Source organism: Anomalospiza imberbis, chromosome 2 (assembly GCF_031753505.1).
Source record: "Anomalospiza imberbis isolate Cuckoo-Finch-1a 21T00152 chromosome 2, ASM3175350v1, whole genome shotgun sequence".
Classification (NCBI taxonomy): Eukaryota; Metazoa; Chordata; class Aves; order Passeriformes; family Viduidae; genus Anomalospiza; species Anomalospiza imberbis.
This window is the reverse complement of record NC_089682.1, coordinates 91,454,383-91,477,581: the sequence shown is the minus strand read 5'-3', so window position 1 is coordinate 91,477,581 and position 23,199 is coordinate 91,454,383. Positions and strand designations below refer to the sequence as shown.

Sequence of the window (23,199 nt, the reverse complement as noted above, 5' to 3'; positions counted from 1 at the left end):
CATGAACTTGAACTCCTTTTATAAATTCTAAAAATAGCTTCTGAATAGTGCAAAGCCACTGATGTTACAAAGTTCAGTGACCTGTAATAACTATTATTTTTTCCATTGACCCATTGTAATGATTGACCTGCAGTGGAACTAGCAACACTCAATAGCACATTTTCAATTTTTTTTTATGTTTCATTTTCCAAGACACGCACACACACACACACACACACACACACACACACACATGCACACACACACAAATATCAGTCTACATCAGACAGGCCAGATTTTAATCTGGTTATGCTTTTGGTTACAATAAAGCTATAATCATAAAACAAGAAGGTAATGGATGAATGTCTAATAACTAAATACAAATCAATAGACCATTGTGAAGTAAAAACAAAGATAATTTTATGTCTTTAAAAAAATCAATATTTATTACATTATTTTATGTGGAAACAACTGTGTTTATGTTTATAGAAGCTAGTATCAGGTTGTGCTGAAAGGTGAGAGATGGATGTTACTGTTGCAGAAGGTCAAGCATGGCAATCCAGGTCTGAGGAGGAAATTTGCTCACTAAAAATTAGTAACATATATGCTGGATATAGCATACATATCAGGCATTTTAACATTTAAGGGTCTTAATACATCCGCACAATGGTTTCAGCTTTAAAGAATTTTTATTTAAAACAGTGATGACCATGTTTTTTCAGAAGCTGATCTACTTTCACGCAGTAAAAAAGTAGACATAATCCTTAAAATTTCAGACTGATCAGAATGAGATACGAGTTAATATTGGATAGAGGGAAAAACTGTTTATTTTCAATAGTTCACTTTGCAAGTATCTCTTCCTGCATTGCTTAATATTTTAAAAAGTTATAGAAATCACTTATTATCAAATGAAGGATTAATTCAAGAAAAGTATTTTATTTTCAATGACCCTATGTAGACAACTACCTTGAATAACATGCAGACAATACAACAGAGACATTTTAATTTTTCTGTCTTTGCAGCACAATGCACACAATTAAAATCAGGATTTATTCAGTTCACATTACTGTAGGGTTCCTTGGCTTGTTAATTTTTGCCCTGCTTTAAGATCTTCTCAGTCAATTTACTTACAATCCATATTCTATACATAGGTCTTCTATTTATGCACATATCAATTTCTGAAGAGATGTACCAGAAAAGCAATCTCCCATGTAAAAACTATTCCAGGTTGCAGTTTTATGTTCTTGTTCATTGGGTAGACAATTGAAATTGAGCTTTTTATATCCCTAAGGAATAGGGAAAACACTAACATGCTGGTTATGTTGTTGACACTGTAACATTAGACAGTACATTACTACAACAAAATTTGAAATAGAAATTTGCATTAATTGTTATTTCCTTCACAATCTCATATTACCATAAATCAAGAGAAAAAGGTTTTACCCTTGCATAGAGGCTGCACATTTTCCCACAAATTATGCATTTTCATTTATCAACAAAACAAATAAATTCTTTTTTTTCCCCTGAAGCAAGTCATTGTATTAAGAAGTAAAACACAAGTTAATTTTATTCTATGCTGGAGGAAATGCCTTTTGACTTTTATTGAATAGCTTGCTGAGTTTTTGATTTTTGAACCAAATGGTTATTACATTGAGTTGTAGACATGTGCAGAACTAGGAATAGAGAAGTTGTCAAACACTCAATATTTCAGTGCTGCTTAAAAAAATATAATCTCAAATTTGTCAGATGAAAGTGCTATCTTATTGTGGATAAAAACTTCAAACATCAACTTCCTACAAATAATTTTCTTCACTCTCTGAGCTACACTGTATAACTATGAAGAAAAAGTGATATCTAGTGAATAAAGCTAGTACTTAAAAAATAATTTATATAATTAATTTTACTTTCTGAAACTCTGTTAGATCACTCCTTTTTTTTCTCTGTCAGATGTAATTATTGTGTAAAATGTAGCATCTGCAAATGTGTCTTGAGTGGTAATTTGTGAGAAGTGAGGTGCTAGTGTCCTTCCTACATTTAGGCTTTTTTAAACTTAACAGTAGTCTCAAAGAATATTGCTGATTATTTTAAGAGTATTGGTTTAAAGTCACAGCTGCTTTAAGATATAACTGCTGTGCCTGCACACTCAGCCTTCTCTTCCTCCATAATCTACTTTTAAACAGATAAAATGTATGCATTTATATTAAAGCTTCTCACTCTAGCCTGAATTTTTAGTTGAGAGAGAAAGAGAAAACAATTTGTCTCACTTGTTTTAGACACCTCTGCTTTTCACTAACATACCCTGGAAATGTGTATATTTCAGGAAGAAAAAAAAAATGCCCTAGACTGGATGCCTGGTTTTGATATGGTAAAGTTAGGGCAAGCAAATCCCACTCTTTCTAATGAATAATACTCTCTTTTCACTACATACGAAAGTTGAAAAAGACAGAAGTACAGTTTTGATCTGACTGAAGGCTTTTACAAACTCAAGGAAATCCATATCTGGATGAACCTCAGAACAGGTTAAGCTCCAACCATTTTTTCAGCTCTGCCAAGAGAAACCAGGGCCTCTGCAGAGAAAACACTATTGTCTCTTATCTCAGTGTGCGACCTTGAGTGGTCAGAGTGACAACATGAATAATAACGCTTCTATCAGCTGCAGATTTCTGAAGCATACAGGCAGAATGTTTTCCTATTATCTAAAAAGTAGCTTAGGCATTAAGTTGTTTGGTTTTACTATCTTCATTTCATCACAGACATAAAAATGTGGTAAATCCCACTGGGAGCTGGTCAATCCACTTGTCTAAATAAAAGATGCAATTTGGGCCAAATCCCAGAACAGATAGTAATTATCCTGCATTCAATAAAAACTTTTTTGGGTTTTATGCATTTTGGTGAGCAAGGAATAAGCTAACACTAGGGAATTACAGCTAACAGCTAATTAAGAGTTTTTACCTGACTAGAGACTGAGGGAAGATGACAGAATCTGGTCCTTGGAAAATTCATGTACTAATTTATTGTAAAGGAAGCAAAAGTCCATCCCCCATGGCCAAAGAGATCAGGCTAAGCTACAACATATGGTATGTTTTTCAGAGCAGAGCTAAGCAGTTCAGGAAAAATATACATACTGGCAAGGAAAATTACACATACAAGGAAAGATACAACTGTCTGTTTCATAGGAATAAAGAAAGGCTGAAATATCATTGGAGCTGCTGCAATCAGAAGAAAAATGGTCTGTATGGCTGCACTATATCCATTGTCTAACCATTTCCACCACAGAAAACTGAATGGGATTGCAGACTGTTGGTAGCTGGCTTAGAAGAACTATCTGACACTCATATCTTGGCTACCTGGCGTATCACAAGGCTTCTTCAGTGCTTTGTCCTCCATTTCTGTGAGCAGTGCTCTCCCCTCAGACGTGGCTTCTGGCACTAAAAGGTTTCCACTTCAGCTCAGAAGCCATGGCTTAATGTCAATGAGAAGTCAATTATGAAATATCTACATATTCATGACACTCTCATAACTTGCAGACATTATGTACACAGTGAGCTGGCAGAAGCTGAAATGCTGTCCCTGAACTACAGTGATAAAGACTGTAATGAAACACTTATGGTATTAATAATTTTTAGGAGTGTCATATTAGTACTATAGCTCAGCTTGTGCTTTGGCTTTTACTAAACAAGAGTTGTTTCATTATTATTTTAAGCTTTAAATGAGAAGTCAGTGAAAGCAAATGTTCATATGCTATGTAACACAGTATAAAAACTCTGGTAAAAAATGTGCTGGAATATAAGCTGAGTTAAAGTCTTCCTCTAATATTTTAAGAAAACTATACTTAGTTTATAAATTTTAAATTAGGCTTTCTTTTGAGAATAAAGTTGTGACCAGACTAAAAATATATTGAATATACATATATTTTTCTCACTGCTGGACTATATTGACATTTTTCCAGATAAAAAGAAAAGCACAAAATGCATGGAGACATATACAAAACATCATAACCAAAGAATTCATACTTCTATGAAACCTCAAAAGAATCTGAGGAAGAAGTTGGTCAAATGTGTCAAATACTTGGTTTAGAAACTGCAGGAGGCTTTTTTTTTTTTTTTTTTTCACAAGTCTCTTTCCTCTGCCACTGTTTATCGGCTCTGATTTGTGATACTTCAACATAGCAGCCCCCAACAGGCACTAAACTAACCAGACGGGAAAATCTTAGCCACCTTTGTCAGCTTTCCTATCAAAAACCACTTTGCCTCATGGGGTATTCCTTCATAAGTTTAGAAACTGCTTTCACACATTAGCTACTTTCTTGTAAGGTTGTCATGACCACAGCAGAGTTTTGTTCATGAAAAGCTGTTAAGCAGAACCTTGCAGGTTCACCTTGCAAGGGCTTGCAAGAACCAGACCTTTGAAAGGGTAACTGAGATTTGAGCAATATAAACCCCAAAGAGTCATCCACTTTCCAGCCCGACTGTTGCTTTATTCAAGCTGGACCCAGAGTTTCTGCTGCCTTACAGTGACACAAGGGAGAGCAGTGCCAGGGTCCCTTTCCTGCTCTGTGCCGAGAACGGAATGATCATGCTAGGTCTGATCTACAATGACACAGAATGATCACAGCTTTCAGTAAAGCGCAAGTACCAGATGCTCAGTACTTCTGTGAGAAAGGTCACTATCTAATATTCATAAGTCTTTCACACTGTAATCCACCATCCTGCACAGGAAGTTCAGCATGTAAGGAATTTTCCTTACTAAGCAGCAAAACAGTAAAAAGTGTATATTGATAAAAGTTAAAAAGATCTCTTTTACTTGCCCTGTATCTCCTACAGTTAAAAATCTTCAGTGAAGTGGCAGTCTGTTAGTCATGTGGCTTTCTTAGTTTTCCTGTGACTAGAAATCAATACTCACACCAGGGCTTTCACTGCAAAATAGGACTGTTTCCCCACTGAAAAGCACCTGTCTCAAAGTATCACTCTGACTGGAGTCTTACAAAATTTGTCATCTGAATCAGTTGAATTTCACTGATGGGGAAATTTCATGTCACAATCTTCCTCTGTACAACCACAGCTTGTAGCAGAGAGCTTTTTGCTAGATTGAGGGGGCAACGTGTCCCTGCATCCCTGTCTCTTGTAAAAGTTGCACACATGGCCACAGTTGCCAGACATGCCAAAAGATACTATTTTATATTCTCTTTCAGAAGTGATGGTCCTGAATGAATCACCTGGGAAGGCTCCCATCTGCCACTGGAACTCTGCCCACAAAAACAAAGCATTTCAATTGAATATCAATACCTATGTTCTTTATTCAGGATAAAGTAAAATAAATACTCTATTTTTACTATACCAATAATGTACTTTTTCTGTCTTATCTATTTATCAATAACTATGACACTTCTTGGAGGGCTTGTCACTAGATCTCCGACTTGCTGTTTGTGACATACTTGAGGCAATCAGGAATCCCACAGAAATGCTCTCACTTGTTCCTTCTCAATCACTAATTGCAACATGAATCTTGGAAGCAGTGATAACCAGATTTTATGTAAGAGATGCAAAGATGCAAGTTAAAAAGATATGTTTGACTACATGTGGTTGAATGGAATTAGGCTCATAAACTGCTAACATCTTTGTCCCAGAAAACAACTCAGTATAGAAATATAATTAAATCAGTTCAGTTTTTTCCTGCAACTTTGGAAGGGGTTCTTCTCCCAAAATAATGAGTGAAGGAGCAGTTTGGTATCTTTTCTATACTGCTGTTTCTCTCACACCCCTCATTCCATATCCCACACACAGCTGGAGTACTTCTCCTTAAAGAGGCTGGAGTACTTCTTAACCAGGAGATTTATTAGACACATTAGTCTTTAAGGAGCCTTTAAGACTTACTAGATTATTCTGATGTCCAACAAAATAAAATATTATAGAGGTACCAGATGCTCTAGAAAACTTTTAATTGTTGTTACACCTGTGCTTTAATAAAACAAAAGTTATCAAATACAATGAAAACCTGAATACTGTAACAGTAAAGTCATCATTTACCCTATCAGTGGCCCAAGGGAACTGCAGTGGCTGTAATATTATGAAAAATGGTGTAGGAATAGGTCAGTAATTCCAAAAGCATAAGAGGAAGAAATAACATAAGAGGAAACTGTGACATTAGAGAAACAAAACCCAAAACTTAACGGTAGAATTCTGTAGAGACTTCAGACTCATTCATGAGAAGACTAACGATTCACTGAAACTAAAATTATAATGTCTATGAATTCTAACTCCACATAAATCAGTGTCAAAATCAGACTGAAATCCAAATGAGTCAATATTTCTGTTGAAGTGAATAAAATTAGAGCAGATATGAGTCAACTAAAAGCCTCTGTCATGCATGTTCAGTCAAATTACCTTAAATAAGATTGAGTTTATGGGCACCTTTAACACCAAGCAATGTTCAGAACAGTGCATATGGATGAGCATTTAGTAAAGGACTTGGGTAGTTTGATTTCTTTCTTAAATTATACATGTTCACTCTGAACTGTATACACTGCATTGTCTGTTCTATTTGTGCTAGAAATGAATGGCAAAGATATAAACAATTTATAAGGGTGGTACATACTGAGTGGTTTCAAAACCCTAGAGATTAATGAATAATAAATAAAGCCAAGCCTTTTTTTAGTACCATAATGCTTCACTGTTTAGCACACATATGATTATTGTGATAATGTCATTTTTGGGATGAAATGGTTGTTAAAATCACAATATATTTCCAAGAGTTTCACTGAATAAAGCAGAGCCTGATTCCACTGCCATTTACTTTAGCAAGAATGGGGTAAAGCTGTAATTCAGACAAACAGTATTGCACTATTTATATTTTAGGGATGGAGAATACAGGACAAAGGAATTAGTATGATTTGTTTACAGTCCCAGAGAAAGTCAGTCTTGGAAGTTTTTGTTTCTATTCTGTTCTATTCTACTCTATGCTATGCTATTAAGTTTGTGCCACAGCTGTCATCGTCACAACACCCAATAACATCTCAAGAGTTGCTAGACAATATGTTTTGTATGTTTCACTTATTATTTGCTTTTGAAAGATGCAGTTTTACAAGACTCAGGCATTAAGTTGGTTTTGGACTGGGATTCTAATTACAGGGGGTTTTGCTTCTTTGCTTTGAGATGTTGCAGACAGAGAGTGTAAGTAACGCTGGGGAGGTTAGCAATCCTTTTGGCAGTCTAACATGTTAAATGAATGTGTAATTGGTCTTGCACTATCTAAAGTTTCCTGAGTTCTGATAATTTCAAACCTAGTTCTATGGCAGGCTTCTAGTCTAGCCAATAGTGACTGGAGACTATAAAATGAAAACACATAATTTTCTGCTGCAGAGGACCTTTGAGTTCTTAGCCAGAGAAATCGTAGTTGCTACTCTAATTCAGCAGGGCACTCTTTATACCAATCAAATGCTTACAATCTCTTCGAAAACATGACTTTCATTTCGTGCAGGAACAAGCTGCTCAATTCACCAAGGCTCCCCAATGCCAATGCAGCTGTTAATTCTCGATTTGCCTGCTGAGACTCACGCCGCAACATAGAATCTCAGAATGGTTTGGGTTGGAAGCAAATTTAAGATCATCTTAGTTCCAACACCCCCTGGTCAAGAGCAGGGATGCCACCCGCTAGATCAGGTTGATCAGGACCCCATCCAATCTGACCTTGAACACGTCCAGGGATAGGGCACCCGCAGGTTCTTTGGGCAACTTGTTCTAGTGCCTCATCACCCTCGGAGTAAAGAATTTCTTCCTTAACATCTCATTTAAATCTGTCCTCTTTTAGTTTAAAACTGCTCCCCTTGTCCGATGACTATCGGCCCATGTAAAAAGTCGCTCTCTGTCCGCTTTCCACAGACGAAGAACAAGCCGAGTTTATTTTATTTTTTTAATATCTTTTTCCCGCCTTAGTTTACAGACGGGTCTACCTTCTTTCCCTGGTCCCAGCGCTGCCCGGGCGAGCACATACACTCCCAATATCCCCGCTCTCCACCGTGGCCGCGCCGCTGGGCTCGGCACAGCGGCCGCTTCCCTCGCTGCCCGCTTTGCTCCCTGCCCGCTGCCCGCGGCGCTGCCGCAGCCTCCGCGGACGCGCCCCCGCGTCTCGGCCGCCCGCCCCCCTCCCAGCCGAGCCCGTGACTGTTCCCCCGCTCCGGCCCTTCCCGCGGCGGAGGGGGAGTGTCCTGGGCGGCGCGCACATCCCAGCCCAGCCCAGCGCGGCGGCGGCGGCGGCAGCGGCGGGGGAATGGGCAGCCGCGGGGAGCAGAAGCGCCGGGCGGGCGGCGGAGCGGGCGGGCTGCCGGGGCGCAGCCGGCGGCGGCAGCGGTGGCCGGGCATGGGGCCCCCGGGCGGTCGCGGCTGCTCCAGCGCCCGCGGCAGCCTGCAGGTGAGGGCTGGGCGGTGGGAGGGGGGGACACGCCGCGTCCGGCCACCCGAGCCCGACCTCGCACGCAGCAGCGAAACTGGCAACAATTTGGCAGAAAAACACCAAAAAAACAACCAAACAAACCAGACCGTGTATGCGTGGATATGTTTGTTGGTTCTTTTTCTTTCCAAAGATCCGGGCAGCCGCGAAAAGTTTATATTTGTTGCTGCTGCCGGCGCGGGTTGTGGCAGAGAGCCGCGGAAAAGCGAATGGGTGATTAGAAAGAGGGGAAGGAGGAAAAATTTCCTCCGTGCAGGCGATGCCTGAAGTTACTTTCGGGGAGCTCCTTTCCATCTGTGTGTAGCGGGCGACACGCTCGCCAGCGTGGGCAACTTGCTCCGCGCAGCCCCTCCGCTCCGCGGCTCCTCTGCGCAGCTCGCGTTGTTCTCCGGCAGCAGAGGGACCCTGCGGGGTGGCGCAGGGGTGGCCGAGGACCCGGCCGAGGAGCCGCCTGCTCCGTGGCCACAGGAGGCAGGGACGCCCCCGGAGCGCGGCACCTCCGCCGGGACCCCCGCGGGCTGCGCGGAGCGGGCCGCCTCCCCGCTGCACCGCGGGACCCGTGAACATGCGGGAAAAACCGCTTTCGGGACGGGGCTGGGGGTAGGGGCAGCGAGGGACGCGTTCCGCATTTCTGCTGTGGAAGGGGAAGGGGGAGAGCAAATGTTTGGGGATGCGCAAGAGGATGTCCCGGTTTGGGATGCGCTTGTGGTTGGGAGGAAAGGTGCCGGTGGTGAAGGCGGGGGCGAGCTTGGGGCGGGGGCAAGAGGGAAAATGGCACGTCGGGGCGCAAGTGCTGCTGGGGGGCGGGGGGAGGCAGGGTGCCCCCGGGCCATCCTGGCGCTGCGTATTTGCTGTGGGGGATGCAGCTGGTGTTGCCTGGAGGGTACAGATGGTGATGCCCTGGAAGTTGCTGCTGTACTGGGAGGATGGTGGGGAGAGGGAGGATGCATATTGCAGATGCAGCACTCGCTGCTCCAAGTGGCAGTGGGGGAGGCAGTGGGCGGGGGGAATCTCCAGCCCTTCCTTATACCCTTGTGCTTCTCTCTTCTCAGCACTTGCTCCTCTTTCTGCTCTTCGTTGGGCCTTTCAACTGCTTTGCCAGTTACAGCCGTGCCACTGAGCTCTTCTACAGCCTCAACGAAGGGCTGCCTGCTGGGGTGCTCATCGGCAGCCTGGCCCGTGACCTGCGGCTCCCAACAACTGGTGGCCAGCATGCTGCGTCTCTGCAGCCCCCACTCTCCTTCACCCTGGCCTCCCATGGCTTGGGGGGACAATATGTGCAGCTGGACAACCGCTCTGGAGAGCTGCACACCTCAGCGGTGGAGATAGACCGGGAAGCTCTATGCGTGGAAAGCAGCGGGGCCACCATCTTTGGGGGATTGGCTGCCATCTCCTCTTCCTCCCCCTCACCAGACTCATGCCTGCTGCTGCTGGATGTGCTGGTACTGCCACAGGAGTACTTTCGCCTGGTGAAGGTAAAAATTGCTATCCGTGATGTCAATGACAATGCACCCCGCTTCCCTGTGCCCCACATCCGTATCTCGGTGCCTGAGAATGCACCTGTGAACACCCGCCTGGCTATCGAGCACCCCGCCCTTGACCCTGACATGGGCACCAATGGTGTCCAGACCTACCGCCTGCGAGATAACTATGGTGTCTTCACCCTGGATGTGGAGGAGAATGAGAACGGGGAGAGGACTCCCTACCTGATTGTTATGGGGGCACTGGACAGGGAAACACAGGACGAGTATGTGACAGTCATCGTCGCTGAGGATGGGGGGACTCCTCCGCTTGTGGGCAGTGCCACCCTCACTATTGGCATCAGTGACATCAATGACAACTGCCCCCAGTTCAATGACACACAGCTCAATGTCACTCTTTATGGGAATTCCAGCCTAGGGACACACGTGGCTACTGTCCACGCGGTGGACATGGACCTTGGATCCAATGCCCAGATTACCTACTCCTACAGCCAGAAGGTACCCCAGCCATCCAGAGACTTGTTCCATCTGAATGAAAGCACAGGAGCCATCATACTCTCCACTAAAGTTGATGGGGACACTCCAAGGCTACACAGGCTGATCATACTGGGCAACGGTCCTGGCTGTATTCCTGCCGTGATTACAGTGCTGGTGACCATCATCAAAGTCATGATGAGGCCACCTGAAGTTGTTCCTCGTTTCATAGCTAATGAAGTGGAAGGGGTGGTCTACTTAAAGGAACTTGAGCCTATCAACACACCTATAGCATTTTTTACCATCAAAGACCCTGATGAGAAATACAAAGTCAGTTGCTATTTGGATGGTGATGGGCCTTTCAGACTTTCACCATACAAGCCATACAACAATGAATACCTGTTGGAGACCACGAAGCCTTTGGACTTTGAGACACAGCAGCTGTATGAAATCTCCGTAGTTGCATGGAACTCGGAAGGATTTCATGTCAAGAAAGTTGTCAAAGTACAGGTTCTGGATGACAACGACAATTCACCGGTTTTCTCTGAACAACTGATAGAATTGTCCATTGAGGAGAACAATGTTCCCAATGCTTTTTTGACCAAACTGCATGCTACTGATGCTGACAGTGGAGAAAGAGGGCAGGTGTCCTATTTCTTAGGTCCTGATGCCCCTTCCTATTTTGCTTTAGATAAAACCACAGGAGTTCTTACAGTTTCCACCCAACTGGACAGAGAAGAAAAAGAGAAATACAGATACACTGTCAAAGCAGTAGATTCTGGATTCCCTCCAAGAGAATCAATAGCAACTGTCACCATCACTGTATTGGATAAAAATGATAACAGTCCAAGATTTATTAATAAGGATTTCAGCTTTTTTGTGCCAGAAAACTTTCCAGGTTTTGGTGAAATTGGAGTTATAAGTGTGACAGATGCTGATGCAGGGCAAAATGGATGGGTTGCCCTTTCAGTTCTGAACGGAAGTGATATTTTTGTTATAGATACTGGAAAAGGAGTTTTGAGAGCTAAAGTCTCCCTGGACAGGGAGCAGCAAAGCTCCTACATTCTGTGGATTGAAGCAGTTGATGGCGGTGATCCTGCCCTGTCTTCTACAGCAAAAATAACTATCCTTCTTCTGGACATAAATGACAACCCTCCTTTGGTCTTGTTTCCTCAGTCTAACATGTCTTACTTGCTAGTCCTTCCTTCTACCCTTCCTGGTTCTCCCATCACTGAGGTCTATGCAGTCGATAAGGACACTGGCATGAATGCAGTCATAGCTTACAGTATCATAGGAAGAAGAGGCCCTCGGCCCGAGTCGTTTAGAATTGACCCCAAAACTGGTAATATCACCTTGGAAGAGTCACTGATGCAAAATGACTATGGCCTCTATCGGCTGCTTGTAAAAGTTAGTGATCACGGCTACCCGGAACCTCTCCATTCCACTGTCATGGTGAACCTTTTTGTCAATGATACTGTCAGCAATGAGAGCTACATCGAAAGTTTGTTAAGGAAGGAGCCTGATATCAGTGTAGAAGAAAAGCAGCCACAAATATCCATAGAGCCTACACATAAAAAGATTGAGTCAGCATCCTGCATGCCTACCTTGGTAGCTCTTTCGATAATAAGCTTGGGTTCAATTGCTTTAGTAACAGGGATGGGAATTTACATTTGTCTAAGAAAAGGGAAAAAGCATCACAGAGCAGATGAAAACTTGGAAGTACAAATCCCATTAAATGGAAGAATTAACCTGCACATGTTGGAGAAGAAACCAATGGAGATTTCTAATATTTGATGTTTCTTTGTGTATAAGTGCAACATTTGAAAAACCCTGGAGGACACTAAAACACCTAGTTGTAGGTTGTATTGACAGAGATTGCAATGAAGGACTGCTAATTTATAACTTAATAATATTATAATTGTAAATAGCTGTTTACAGTTTTTTAAATTCAATTTCAGTGTACAGCTTTTTTATGAAACGTTAGTAACTAACAGCTAGCACCCTGACTATAAAAACATGGACATCATTTCCAGCTTTCATAAATCAATAAGATCAGTGAACATAGAAAGGGTGAAGGTAAGATGATTCTTTTAAACTCAAGTTTTAAAAGTCTTTTTAACCACAAGAGGGCATCAGATGCTCCTGAGCAGGGAACTGTTCGAGGTACTGTCCATGAGATAAACAGAATATATTTTAAATATATTGATTTTAATATAAAATACCTATTGGCATACAGACATTTATCCACTACAAAAAAAAAGAAAAAAAGAAATGTCTGTCCTGATATATGTATAATAAAAAGAATAAATATGTTAAAATGCACTAGTAATGAAAACCAGAATGTTTATTACCTCACAAGCAAGCTTATACAGTAGGGTAGAAGAGGCATTAACAAGAAGTGCAATTCCTATTGAGTAAGAATGCAAGATATTGTAATGAGAATCTAAATTGCTGTGACATATCATTCATTTTTCTCCAGATTCCACTCTCTTTATCATTTGCTCCAGCAATGTACTGGTCATTTTTATGGAAAAATCATATTTAATATTTCCTAAAGCAAATAATGACAGAACCTGATCCTCATCCTCATAAACACGCCAGAGGCAAAGAAGCAAGGGAATGGCTAAATCCTTAGTTGTCACAAAAGTGGTGGTATTTTTTTGTACTTTGAGCAATCTGTCAATAGTACTCCATCAGTTGGGTTGTGCAGTAGATTTTTGTTATGTGTTACTTCTGAACCTGATCTGCCAGATGAAAACAAAAATCACTTCACATTCTAAGGAATTGTAGGACATTTTTTTGTTCTGACTGTTGTTCCTTTCTGGATTGGTATTTCATGTGAAAGATCTTGTTTCTGACTTTTGGTGACCATTCCTGGCTCCTTTTCATTGGCTTTGATTTTGGATTTGATCCAAAATCTAACTTGTAAGACTGGTGGCATATTTTCTTGATAATTTATTCTTTGCTGTATCCTCTGCAACAAAGCAGCAATTTTATCAGTGATGTATTACTTTCACTTCATTTTAAGAGCTGAGAACTATCTTTTGTATGATGATTGCATCAAATTTCTCTGTGTGAACAAGATAAATTAGTGTTATGCTTAAAAATTATTATTTTGATTTCTTGCATCATATGTCGGTAATGTACCAAAAGTGTTTATATGTCTGCAAATTAAAGCTATATATTTTCATAATAACTTATTCTCTCTCTCCTAGAATTTTAATTATAAAGCTAAATATTTTTTTCAGTTATAAGAAATGCAATTTTCACAAGTTCTTAGGTGCTGGCTGTCTTGTCTGACATGTCATAATACTTTCACAAATTAGTATATTTTAAAATCATTAATGACAGTTTATGCTGTGCTTCTTGAAATTACCAGCAAAGACAACTGTGTGTCGGCTGATGTAAGTGGTGAGGCAGCTCGTACCTGTTTTGAAAGTAGGGAATGCAATTTGAGGCAGTTTTTGATTTTTCTCTCTGTGACTGACACATTATTTTACCTTGAACCTACTGAAATGTTCGGGCTTCTAATAGATATTGGTTGTACTTAGTCAAAGTAACAGAATTAGCATGATATCCATAATTTTGAGATCCTGGCTATAGGAAAAATACTTTTTTTTTTTTCAGGGTAGAATATTTTCTGTTTGGGCATGATTTGATAGCTGTGTTTCATGAAATTTAATTCAGCCTGTCAGAGCTTTGTGGTCAATAACCTCTTTTCCTTTATTTTCATCTTATCAAAATATAAAAATTGTATGTATCCCTGAAATGCATTTGGCACAAAAAGACTTTGTTTCTTCTCTGAAGAAAAATTACATTATATCTTTGGAAACAGCTTCAGTATTTCAGATACTGTGTACTGCTGTGGTGATGAAGCTAGATCCTCTGCATTTTTCTCTTCAGTAAGGAGGCAAGGTAACTGAAAGACAGGATTCTTTTCATTGCTCTTCTCTTATTTCAATTAGCAGTCCAATATATTCTCAAGACAGTTTAAACAGAAGCAAACCCAAGACTTAAGAAATACAATAAAAAATAATCCCAATTCTTCAGTGTGTGTTCACTGGGCAGATACTTCTATTCAGGTTTGACAAAGACATAGTCTTGACCCTGTTTGATTAAGCTTTGGTTAAACATGCTGTTCTTGTTGCCTTTTTTTCCTGTTTGTTTGTTTAGATGAAGCATGTTCCTAATGAGCAATAAAATGTAATGTTACGAGCCTGTTAAAGCCAAAGTACTGCTCGTGAAGCATTTCACTTATGATTTTCTACACATTTAAAGAAAAGGGGTCTAAAATTACACCTTCAGCCATACCAACACTTACTTGTGCAAAGGAATTTATACTAAGACCTCATACAGCACATTTTTTGCCTTCTGTGAGTAGACTTTCTTTGGGTAATGTCACTGAAAATGGAAAAATATGCAGTGAGCTGGGCTTTTTACTCCATATTTTGTCTTCCTTAAAAAACAGATCTATTAACACCAAGCATAATAGTTAAACCTGCAATGTTGAGCCTAACAATGATTAAAAAACAACAAAACAGGAGTCTTACATTCATAGAACCTGGGAATTTCTTCCTAAAAAATGCTCTTTCTCAGCTGTAAAATTCTTGATACTGGCTGTATAGCAAACATTTCTGTGATGTTTCTGTTTCCAAAGTATCCCTTACTGAAATTCCTTTCACATGAAAACACATTTTTAACGAGTATAACTGAAGTAAATTAGATTCAGATATAAAAGGCCTATTTTATTACCACTTTGTGCAGTGCATTTGCCAAAATATATGCAAGTCTTGTTGACACTGGTAGTCTAGCTGGCACAAAAATAAATGTCTCATTCATTTACAGCATCTACTGATCAATCTTAAAGTGGCTGCCCTTTGTACATTTTTATAAAAAAATGAGATTGTCCTAAGTTTTGTATTGCCAAAGTCTCCTGAACTTGCTATGCAAACACTTTTTCATTTGAATTAACAAATTAAATAATGAAAGACGAGAAATGGGCAGTGAGCCCAGTTGCAGTGGACAGAGAAAATCAGTCTTCTCTTTCTCCTTCATTTTATTCTTTTTAAAAGAACTCTTTGAAGTTACTGTTTTGATGCAAAACTAACTGAACACCTGGCTGAATATCAATAAAGGATGAGATGTTAAAGTGTGGAAAGAGAATTAGAGCTATTTGCTTTTTCTTGTGTCAAAACTCAGAAAACAATCTTATGGTCATTTATTTCCATTTTTCAGTATCAGAGTTCAAACATGCAACTGTGCCATAGTCTACTGACACAAATGTAAAAAGCTGCCACTCTCTTAGCAGGACATCCAAGGAGAGGTGCAGTATGAGCAAAGCTTGGCCTCCCTGACAGCAGTGACAAATCTTTTATTACTGCCTGGGGTTTCATGGCAAAATTTCTGCCCCTAACTGCTGCTTTGGGAAGATTGCATTAAAGTACTCAAACATGAATTTGATGGGTAGTCCATGGCTAATATTTCGCTTCCTGGTTCAAAGCAATGAAATTTCTGGGAGCAGTGGCCTGCATCATAAAAATACCTTTCAGTTTGGCATAAGTGGAGACACAAGCCACCTCTGCCACAAAGAAATCATCAGCTTAATATGCAGAGTGTTTATTTTCATAATTCATGTGGCTTATCAGAGCCATGCTTTAAGCTGACTGCCACCTTCCCTATACTGTGCTTCTCACCATCTTCTCGCAGACATTAGTTTCTTGTACATTCCTCTCACCTGTGTAACCTAGGGAGAAAAACAATGCAAAACAATTATTAAATTAATTAGCCAGCTGAAACTAACAACTTTGATTTAGACCACTGTTTTTCAGAGCTGGAGTTTGAGGACCTCAGCACGTTTAGCTCCATTACCGAAATAATTTGAGTTTAAAGAAGATGTCTAGTGAAACTTAAAGTAGAAATAAACATATTTAGCACCCTCATTTCCCATAGAGTACGTTAATATGGTTTTTATATGAGTAGTAGTTGCCCAGTGAGATAAAAGTTGCAGAAATTAGTTTTATGCTTTATTTTAATAGTGTTGGAAATATTTTTAGGAAACTATTTGAAAGTTATTTGCAACATGTCATAATTTACAGTTTTCTGAGTTAAAACATGCAAAAGTACTTGTGCAGGCAGCACTGCTATTTCCTTTTCACTCTCTGTACCAGACTGAGCCAGCAGACAAGATAAAACTGTCATCTGCATTCTGAGATGGTGAGATTCCAGGATTTCAGCTCACAAACAAATATAGTTATACAGCTCTGTTTTTCACATTATGGATGAGAAAAATACTTTTATTCTTATACCACAGATTGGTAACTTGCATAATCTTTCTGATATGTTCTATCTGAATGTTTCAGTGATTTCTGCTATATTTGCATTTTAGTTTCCTTACAGAGTGAATTTTAAAGGCCAAATTTCAACTCTTAAGTTTTTCTGGTGAGAGTACTTTGAACAGGTGCTTAGAAAATACTGTTCTGAATGAAGAAATATTGCATCATTTATAATGCATTCAGTCATTTATTCTACTGCTTGTAAAAACAAATGCAGGCTTATGGGTAGAAGTTGCAGGTTTTCATATTGCTAGCTAACACTTCTGGTGAGCAGCAAACACCTAACTGAAATATATTTTAAGGAATTATTTCAACTGTTCAAATCAAGAGGACTCGCATTTTAAGCATCAAATTGGAAGTTTGTCTATTCCCAGCAGCCCCGGCAGCACTGATTTAATGTAGTGTACTAACTATTTTGTTCTGTTTTCCATCTTCAAAGTTTGGGTGAAGTATTCATCCTCAGAGCAAGCCAGTGAGATGAAAACTCATCTCTTTGTGCATAACAGGAGTGACAGCTTGATTTCTCTATCTGTGTGGCAGCATCTAAAGCTATGTGAGATGCCTCAAGGTATCCCTGTGGCATCAAGCTGCTCCTCGGGAGGAGTGCAGGCTTTCTCTCAATGAGCTATCATATATGGCAGCTCAGTGCAGATGCTTTGGCTATTTTAGAAGGTGTTCAGTAAATGCTAATGTGTGTTAGATTGAGTGTTTGATGCGATTCATCTCCATATTTACACATCTATGTTGGCATGTCCACTGAGCTCAGAGTCTGAGCTTCCATTATAACCTGTGAGTTTCATCAGCACAGGCAATAGAATGAGAAAGTGCTTCAGTTTGTGCTAAAGTGGGAATTCAGGCAAGGCTTAGCTGCTCTGAAAATTAGTATTAAGTGCTGTCTGGATTGCCCTTGAACGTCTCAAGATTCTGCACAGTGCTGTCAGGGAGTCTTGTGCCTTTCTAGAGTAGTAGCTAGGTGCCAGGAGAGCAAAGCAGCCGACGTGAGAAAACTACGGATAGGCATGCATATCCCACATATGGTGGCAACACAGTGAGTGTATCACCCTTTCAGATCCACTGAGCAGAGTTTGACAGACTATAACAGGAACATAAAACATAGATCAGAGATATCTGATACTTAGTATCAGAGCCAAAAAGAAGACCTGCAAGCCTAAAATGCAACCACTATCATAACTGACTGATAACCTCTGAAACTTAAATTCATCCCATTTAGTATTCCATGCAAGTCACTCCTACAGGACACTGTAAAAGAAGGTGTACCTTTGATTTATATGATGGCAGAGCACTCAGTGCTGAGGTAAGAAAATTTTTTTCTTTTTCAAATGTTTTCAGTTGTGTATTTGGAGCTGATGCAAACAGGAACTCTCTTTAGCCTTCTTTTGGAAACTGAGATATTGTTTTTAATATAAAGACTCAAATGTTAAAATGTTTCAAGGCTGAAGAGACACAATCATGCTTTGTCTACTAGAGGAGCATTCCATGGAAATGGAGATATGGCCATGAAAACTTGAATGGCCTTGAATCACTTTCAAAACTTTTCTTTAAAGAATCAGTAACAGTTGAGGGGTGAGAAACCCTGGGAAAACACAGTTCTGTGCTTTTTCCTCACTGATGATCAGACTCGGATATGCACACAGACACACAAAAAATTGAAAATGTTACCTTAGATATTTTTCAGACTTAATAATCTCCTCAATGTTCAGAATTATTTCAAAACTATTACCTTTATTTGTGCTGTAATTGCATGAAAAATTACAACCTCAAGACATTTATGGGATAAAGGTTGGTCCTCCTCTGTCTAAGGCTCTATTTTCCAAGGAATGTATTTATAAAGGGTCTGGCTGACAGGGTACAAAGCAGAACTGCTTCTCAGGATGTGTTCAGGACAGATCCTGAAAATAGAAAAGAAATAGAAAAGAACCAAAGATAGCAAAAATGAATAAATGCAGTCAAAATGAAAGGGTCCTTTTCTAAGATGGCACATAATAAACAAAATTAAGTGGTCAGAAACAATAAAAATAATTTTTCTGGATGTGCTGGATTTACTGTGTATCATCAGCAGTGTTAAGCATCCCCTTTCAGCAATTGCTCATCCTTTTTCCTAACCTCTAAGGATGAGAGCTTGTTGCAGAGCTTTAGGACCTCCTGACAATCTACTAACACCAAAAATATTAAAAGCTGATTCACATTGTCAGCAGGTCACAATTGTATAGAGAAATCAAAACTTAGAGTAGAATATTTTTAAAGTATCTGTTTTATTATGATAACAGCATTCCCTTTTCTTGGTGCTTTTCTGTAGTGTTATTATATTGGGTTCATTCATTTTTGCAAGCTCAGGACTAAACTGTATTATAACAAACATTTACATCTTCTCAGCCTATATAGAAGCTGATACTGTGACATAATTTTTTCTGTGAATGCCATTAAAGTAATGAGAACTTATTTTGCAACAATACACAGATAGCAGATGTGCTTCTGTCCTCACTTTCCTAAAGTGCATAATGACAGGGTAACCTTCCTTATGAATAGAATAAACATTTCATTACAATAGGACAAGAGGGTTCTGATATAACCCTGTGTTAATACGGTGTACATCCTGCAGATGTTTTCTCAAATGGTTCCCTTGCATATCTCTGTAGAAGTTGTAGAAGTCATCTGTTTATTTTGAGAGTACCTTATTTTTTTGTTATAAGTCATAAGAGAAAAGCAAAGGCCATACAATTATACTGATGTTCTCTTTTATTTGTTTCTGATTATCAAGGTAAGTTTAGCTGGACTAAAAACACAAGGATGCTTGTTTTTAACTGGCTTTTCTTTGAATTTGAATTTTGAAACATCATATATAAAGTTAGGCACCTAAAATATAGATATACAATCTATATCTATAGATATATAGATATGGATATCTGAGAAAGCAGTAAAGGAAGGACGCATGCAAAAAAAAAAAAAAGAAATGTTTTGGAGTAACATTCAATCTTGAAATTTCAACATAAGATAATTAATGTATTAATCTCCTCAAGGATATTTTTCAGTTTTCTGTGACACAATGAAAACAATTCAGTCCCTTCAGCTGTATGTACATGGGGCACACCCTCAGAGTCTTTGCTGCAGTCTTTTCAGGAGGTGAGTAGCTTCATCTCTCACTAAGGTAAATCCAGTTTAAAAGTGTTCAAGTATTCACATTAAACTATAGTATAATATAGAAAAAATTGAACCAATTTATACTGTCCATCCCCATAACATCTACTTTGAAGGCATCAAAAACTAAATATTTCAGGGTCGGAATATTTGTATTCATTGTAAGTTCCATTTGCTATTGTCTTTGATATTGATTATCAACATCTATCCACTAGTAATTTTATTTGAATGAATGTATTTGACAAATAGTTTAATCAACAGTATTTTTTCTCACTTATAAAATATTGAATGAAAATCCACAAATTTTTCCCCCTATTTTATCTTCTGGAATAAAAATTACATTATTAAAAAGCAATACTTATTTTTGTGTTATTATCAGCTATGATGTGGAACTATAAGACCATTACAGAGCATTCAAATATTTTTTTCTTAATATTTTTTTAGAGCCTGGTAGTATTTTGTCATTTTCCAAATAAACTGTTAGACTTTGCCTTGCAATATAATGAAATTAAAAACTGCTAAATGCTGGGATTTCAGTATTAACAGCATCCAGAAATGCTAAGTCATGAATAATTCCCAAAACAATTCATGTAATCCAAACTTAATAAATTTGTATAGGCAGTTTGGAAGTACACACATCTCAGGTTGCTTCTCTAATCAAGGCAACTCTACAAATCTCTTGTTGCAATGTGGGTGGCTTATGACATATCTCTGCTCTCAGTTCACAGTAGAAAGACATTACAGCAGAGCCCTCTCAAGGCACCTCGCTTAAATATCTGAAATTAAACAGAGTGAATCTAGATTATGTACTAGAACAAGAGAGAACCAAGTGTCATATTTCTCTTTCCCAGTTACAGGGGATAAGAAACACTCCTTAAGTGGTGCCATGTGCTTGCCACAGTGCCACATATAATCTCTATGCTGAGACAACTTCCTTTTCCAAGTATGGAAGTTTTTGTGTCAGCATTTGCTTGGTTTTTTATTTAATCTTTGTAGGTGTGGAAGTAAATTTCTTTGAAGTGATAGGGACAGCTGCATTTGATGCAACTGGCAGGTTTTTGCCATGTCATTTTTTAAAAAAATAAAAACCCACAAATCATAAAAATAATGAAATATAGCAGGCATAGAGGCAAGGAGGAAAGGAGTCTCTTTTCTACTCTGTCTTCTCAAATCTGCAGGTGATAGATGGCATTGTGCTGAGTATGCAGTTCTTCAGTGGAAGTTGTATGTATGATAAAAATACTGTGTGGGAATTACAAAACCAATATGTGTAAATCTGCTCAAGGGGAATAAAAAAAACATCCTTCTAGCCTAATAAAGATGCACAGATTACTGGTAAGATTTTGAGCTGTTGCATGGGTCAAATACAGCACAACAGTTTATATATCATTGCCTCTTCAGCGTGTATCAAAAAGCAACAGGCAAAACTATTTTTGAGCCATTTTACTTTTATAGCAAAACAGTGTTTAGAAATAATTTACTTGAGTTCAGGCTACTTTTGAATTGAGTGTTTTGCAAGGTGATCTGGGTGAAAAAACCCAACCTGATATGTGAAAGTGGTCTGCTTTCAAATACATGAAATTTTTACAGATTCTTTTGAGATAATGATCAACAATAAGCTACTGTAAAATTGAAAATTTTTTACACTGTTATGGTGATTTTGTCACTTTCCATCAACTTTCGTGAACTAATAAATTTAAAAAATGGGAATAGTAAACAATTCAAAACTATCTGAAAGTTATTAAAGACAATGAAAGAAAGGGCCCTTTCAAGCAGTTCCACTAAGGGTCAAACTGAAATTACTTATTAGATGTAATAATATGCATTAGGCCACATTTCATTGAAATTTGGATGCATAAGTACTTTACAGATGTTTTAATGGACCTGTCAATAATTTTTAATTGAGCCAGATACACCTCCCCCATCCTCCTCTCCTTCCCCCCCACAAAAAAAAAGGGAAAAAAAGAAAATATTTAAAAGAATACCAAGAAATCAGATCTACCTGGGAACAATGAAACAAGTTGCTGTAATGGTGAAAAAAAAGAGGAAAAAGTATCAGCAGAAATTAATATAGAGAAGGTACCAAAACCTATCAGAGGAGCAATTGTGGGTGAAATGAAACACAAAAATGAAAAACTTAAGTTTTAAAGAATTCATATGTAAGTAAAAGAGAAAAAAGTCCAAACATTATACAACCAGATATGCATGGATTTGTTCCTTTTTCTTTGGTTTACAGAACTCCTGCCTGTGACTCAGAGTAAATATCACCTCAGTTCCAAGGGTTCTATATATTGGTTCATTAATATGTTCACCCTCCTTTGATTTCACAAAAAGGTTTTTTTCTTTGATATATAGTGGTGTGATTGCTCATCATTTCTTAATGACGTGATTGTGACCTTTTGCCAGCAACAAACAGAGGGGAAGATTGAAAGATAAATATGTGTTGTGTGAAACTTCTGGCATATGCTTAAGAGCTGAAGATCCCAGGAGAAGAGAAGGTAACATATGGGAGAGTTAACACAGGCAGATGTGAGACATATAACTAGAATAAAAATGCTGCTGTAAGAATTCAATTAATTACTATTCATGTTGGACAATTAATAAAATTGCAGTAGACCATGAAATGAAAACAAACCAACAAAATGATGGTAGAAAATTCCTGGGTCCAGCAAGATGCATTTTCCTTTGAGAATACAACTACTAAATAGTGAGTTTGGACACCCAACTATTAGTTCAAACTTGGTAACTTCAATTTAGCTCAAATTTGTAAAACAAATTGGTCTGAAAAGTAGTTTTTAAGGCACAGATACAAAAAAACTTCTGGAGGACAAACTAGTTCTCCTTTCCACCTAAGAGCACAGAGATACTCCAGGGTCCTCTTGTACCTTTTTTATAATGAGTCTCAATTTCATCTGCAGTCTTTGAACATAGTCTCTAGGATTTGAACCACTGCTTTTCCATAAAAGAATACTTTATCTATTGAAGTGTATTGACGTGGTGAGAGAAATCCTCATTCATCTGGAAATGAGTGGGAAAGAAATTATATTCTTTATTTCATAAGGATTAGACTTTATTTCCCATACCAAACAGAATACTGAACAGACACCAGAGTTGAACGTGTTTTCCTAGATTCATTGGCAGTTAATATGTTTAAATTACAGAATAACTAGAACAATACAGATGTTATACCAATATTTAGAAAGGTTAGATGCAGTTTACAAGTAAAATAATACATAAAACTTAGGTAAAATAAAGAAAAAGCTGTTGTGCAACTAACACGATCATGAACTGGGGCCTCTAGTATAAGGACATGGACCTATTAGAGTGAGGCC

At 38.9% G+C, this 23,199-nt stretch overlaps 1 protein-coding gene across 1 annotated transcript; it reads left to right on the top strand.

The window, feature by feature from the left end:
- Positions 1-8,221: 8,221 nt before the first annotated feature.
- PCDH20 (protocadherin 20) lies at positions 8,222-13,579 on the top strand. Its single transcript, XM_068182290.1, has 2 exons — positions 8,222-8,385; positions 9,477-13,579. The coding sequence occupies exons 1-2, from the start codon at positions 8,245-8,247 to the stop codon at positions 12,171-12,173; spliced, it is 2,838 nt and encodes a 945-aa protein (XP_068038391.1). The 5' UTR covers positions 8,222-8,244; the 3' UTR covers positions 12,174-13,579.
- The last annotated feature ends 9,620 nt before the right edge of the window (positions 13,580-23,199 follow it).

Excerpts from the sequence above, each read along its gene's own strand:
- PCDH20 (XM_068182290.1), top strand. The coding sequence starts at position 8,245 with ATGGGCAGCCGCGGGGAGCAGAAGCGCCGGGCGGGCGGCGGAGCGGGC. Across the intron at positions 8,386-9,476 it reads GCGCCCGCGGCAGCCTGCAG|CACTTGCTCCTCTTTCTGCT; the intron begins GTGAGGGCTGGG and ends CTCTCTTCTCAG.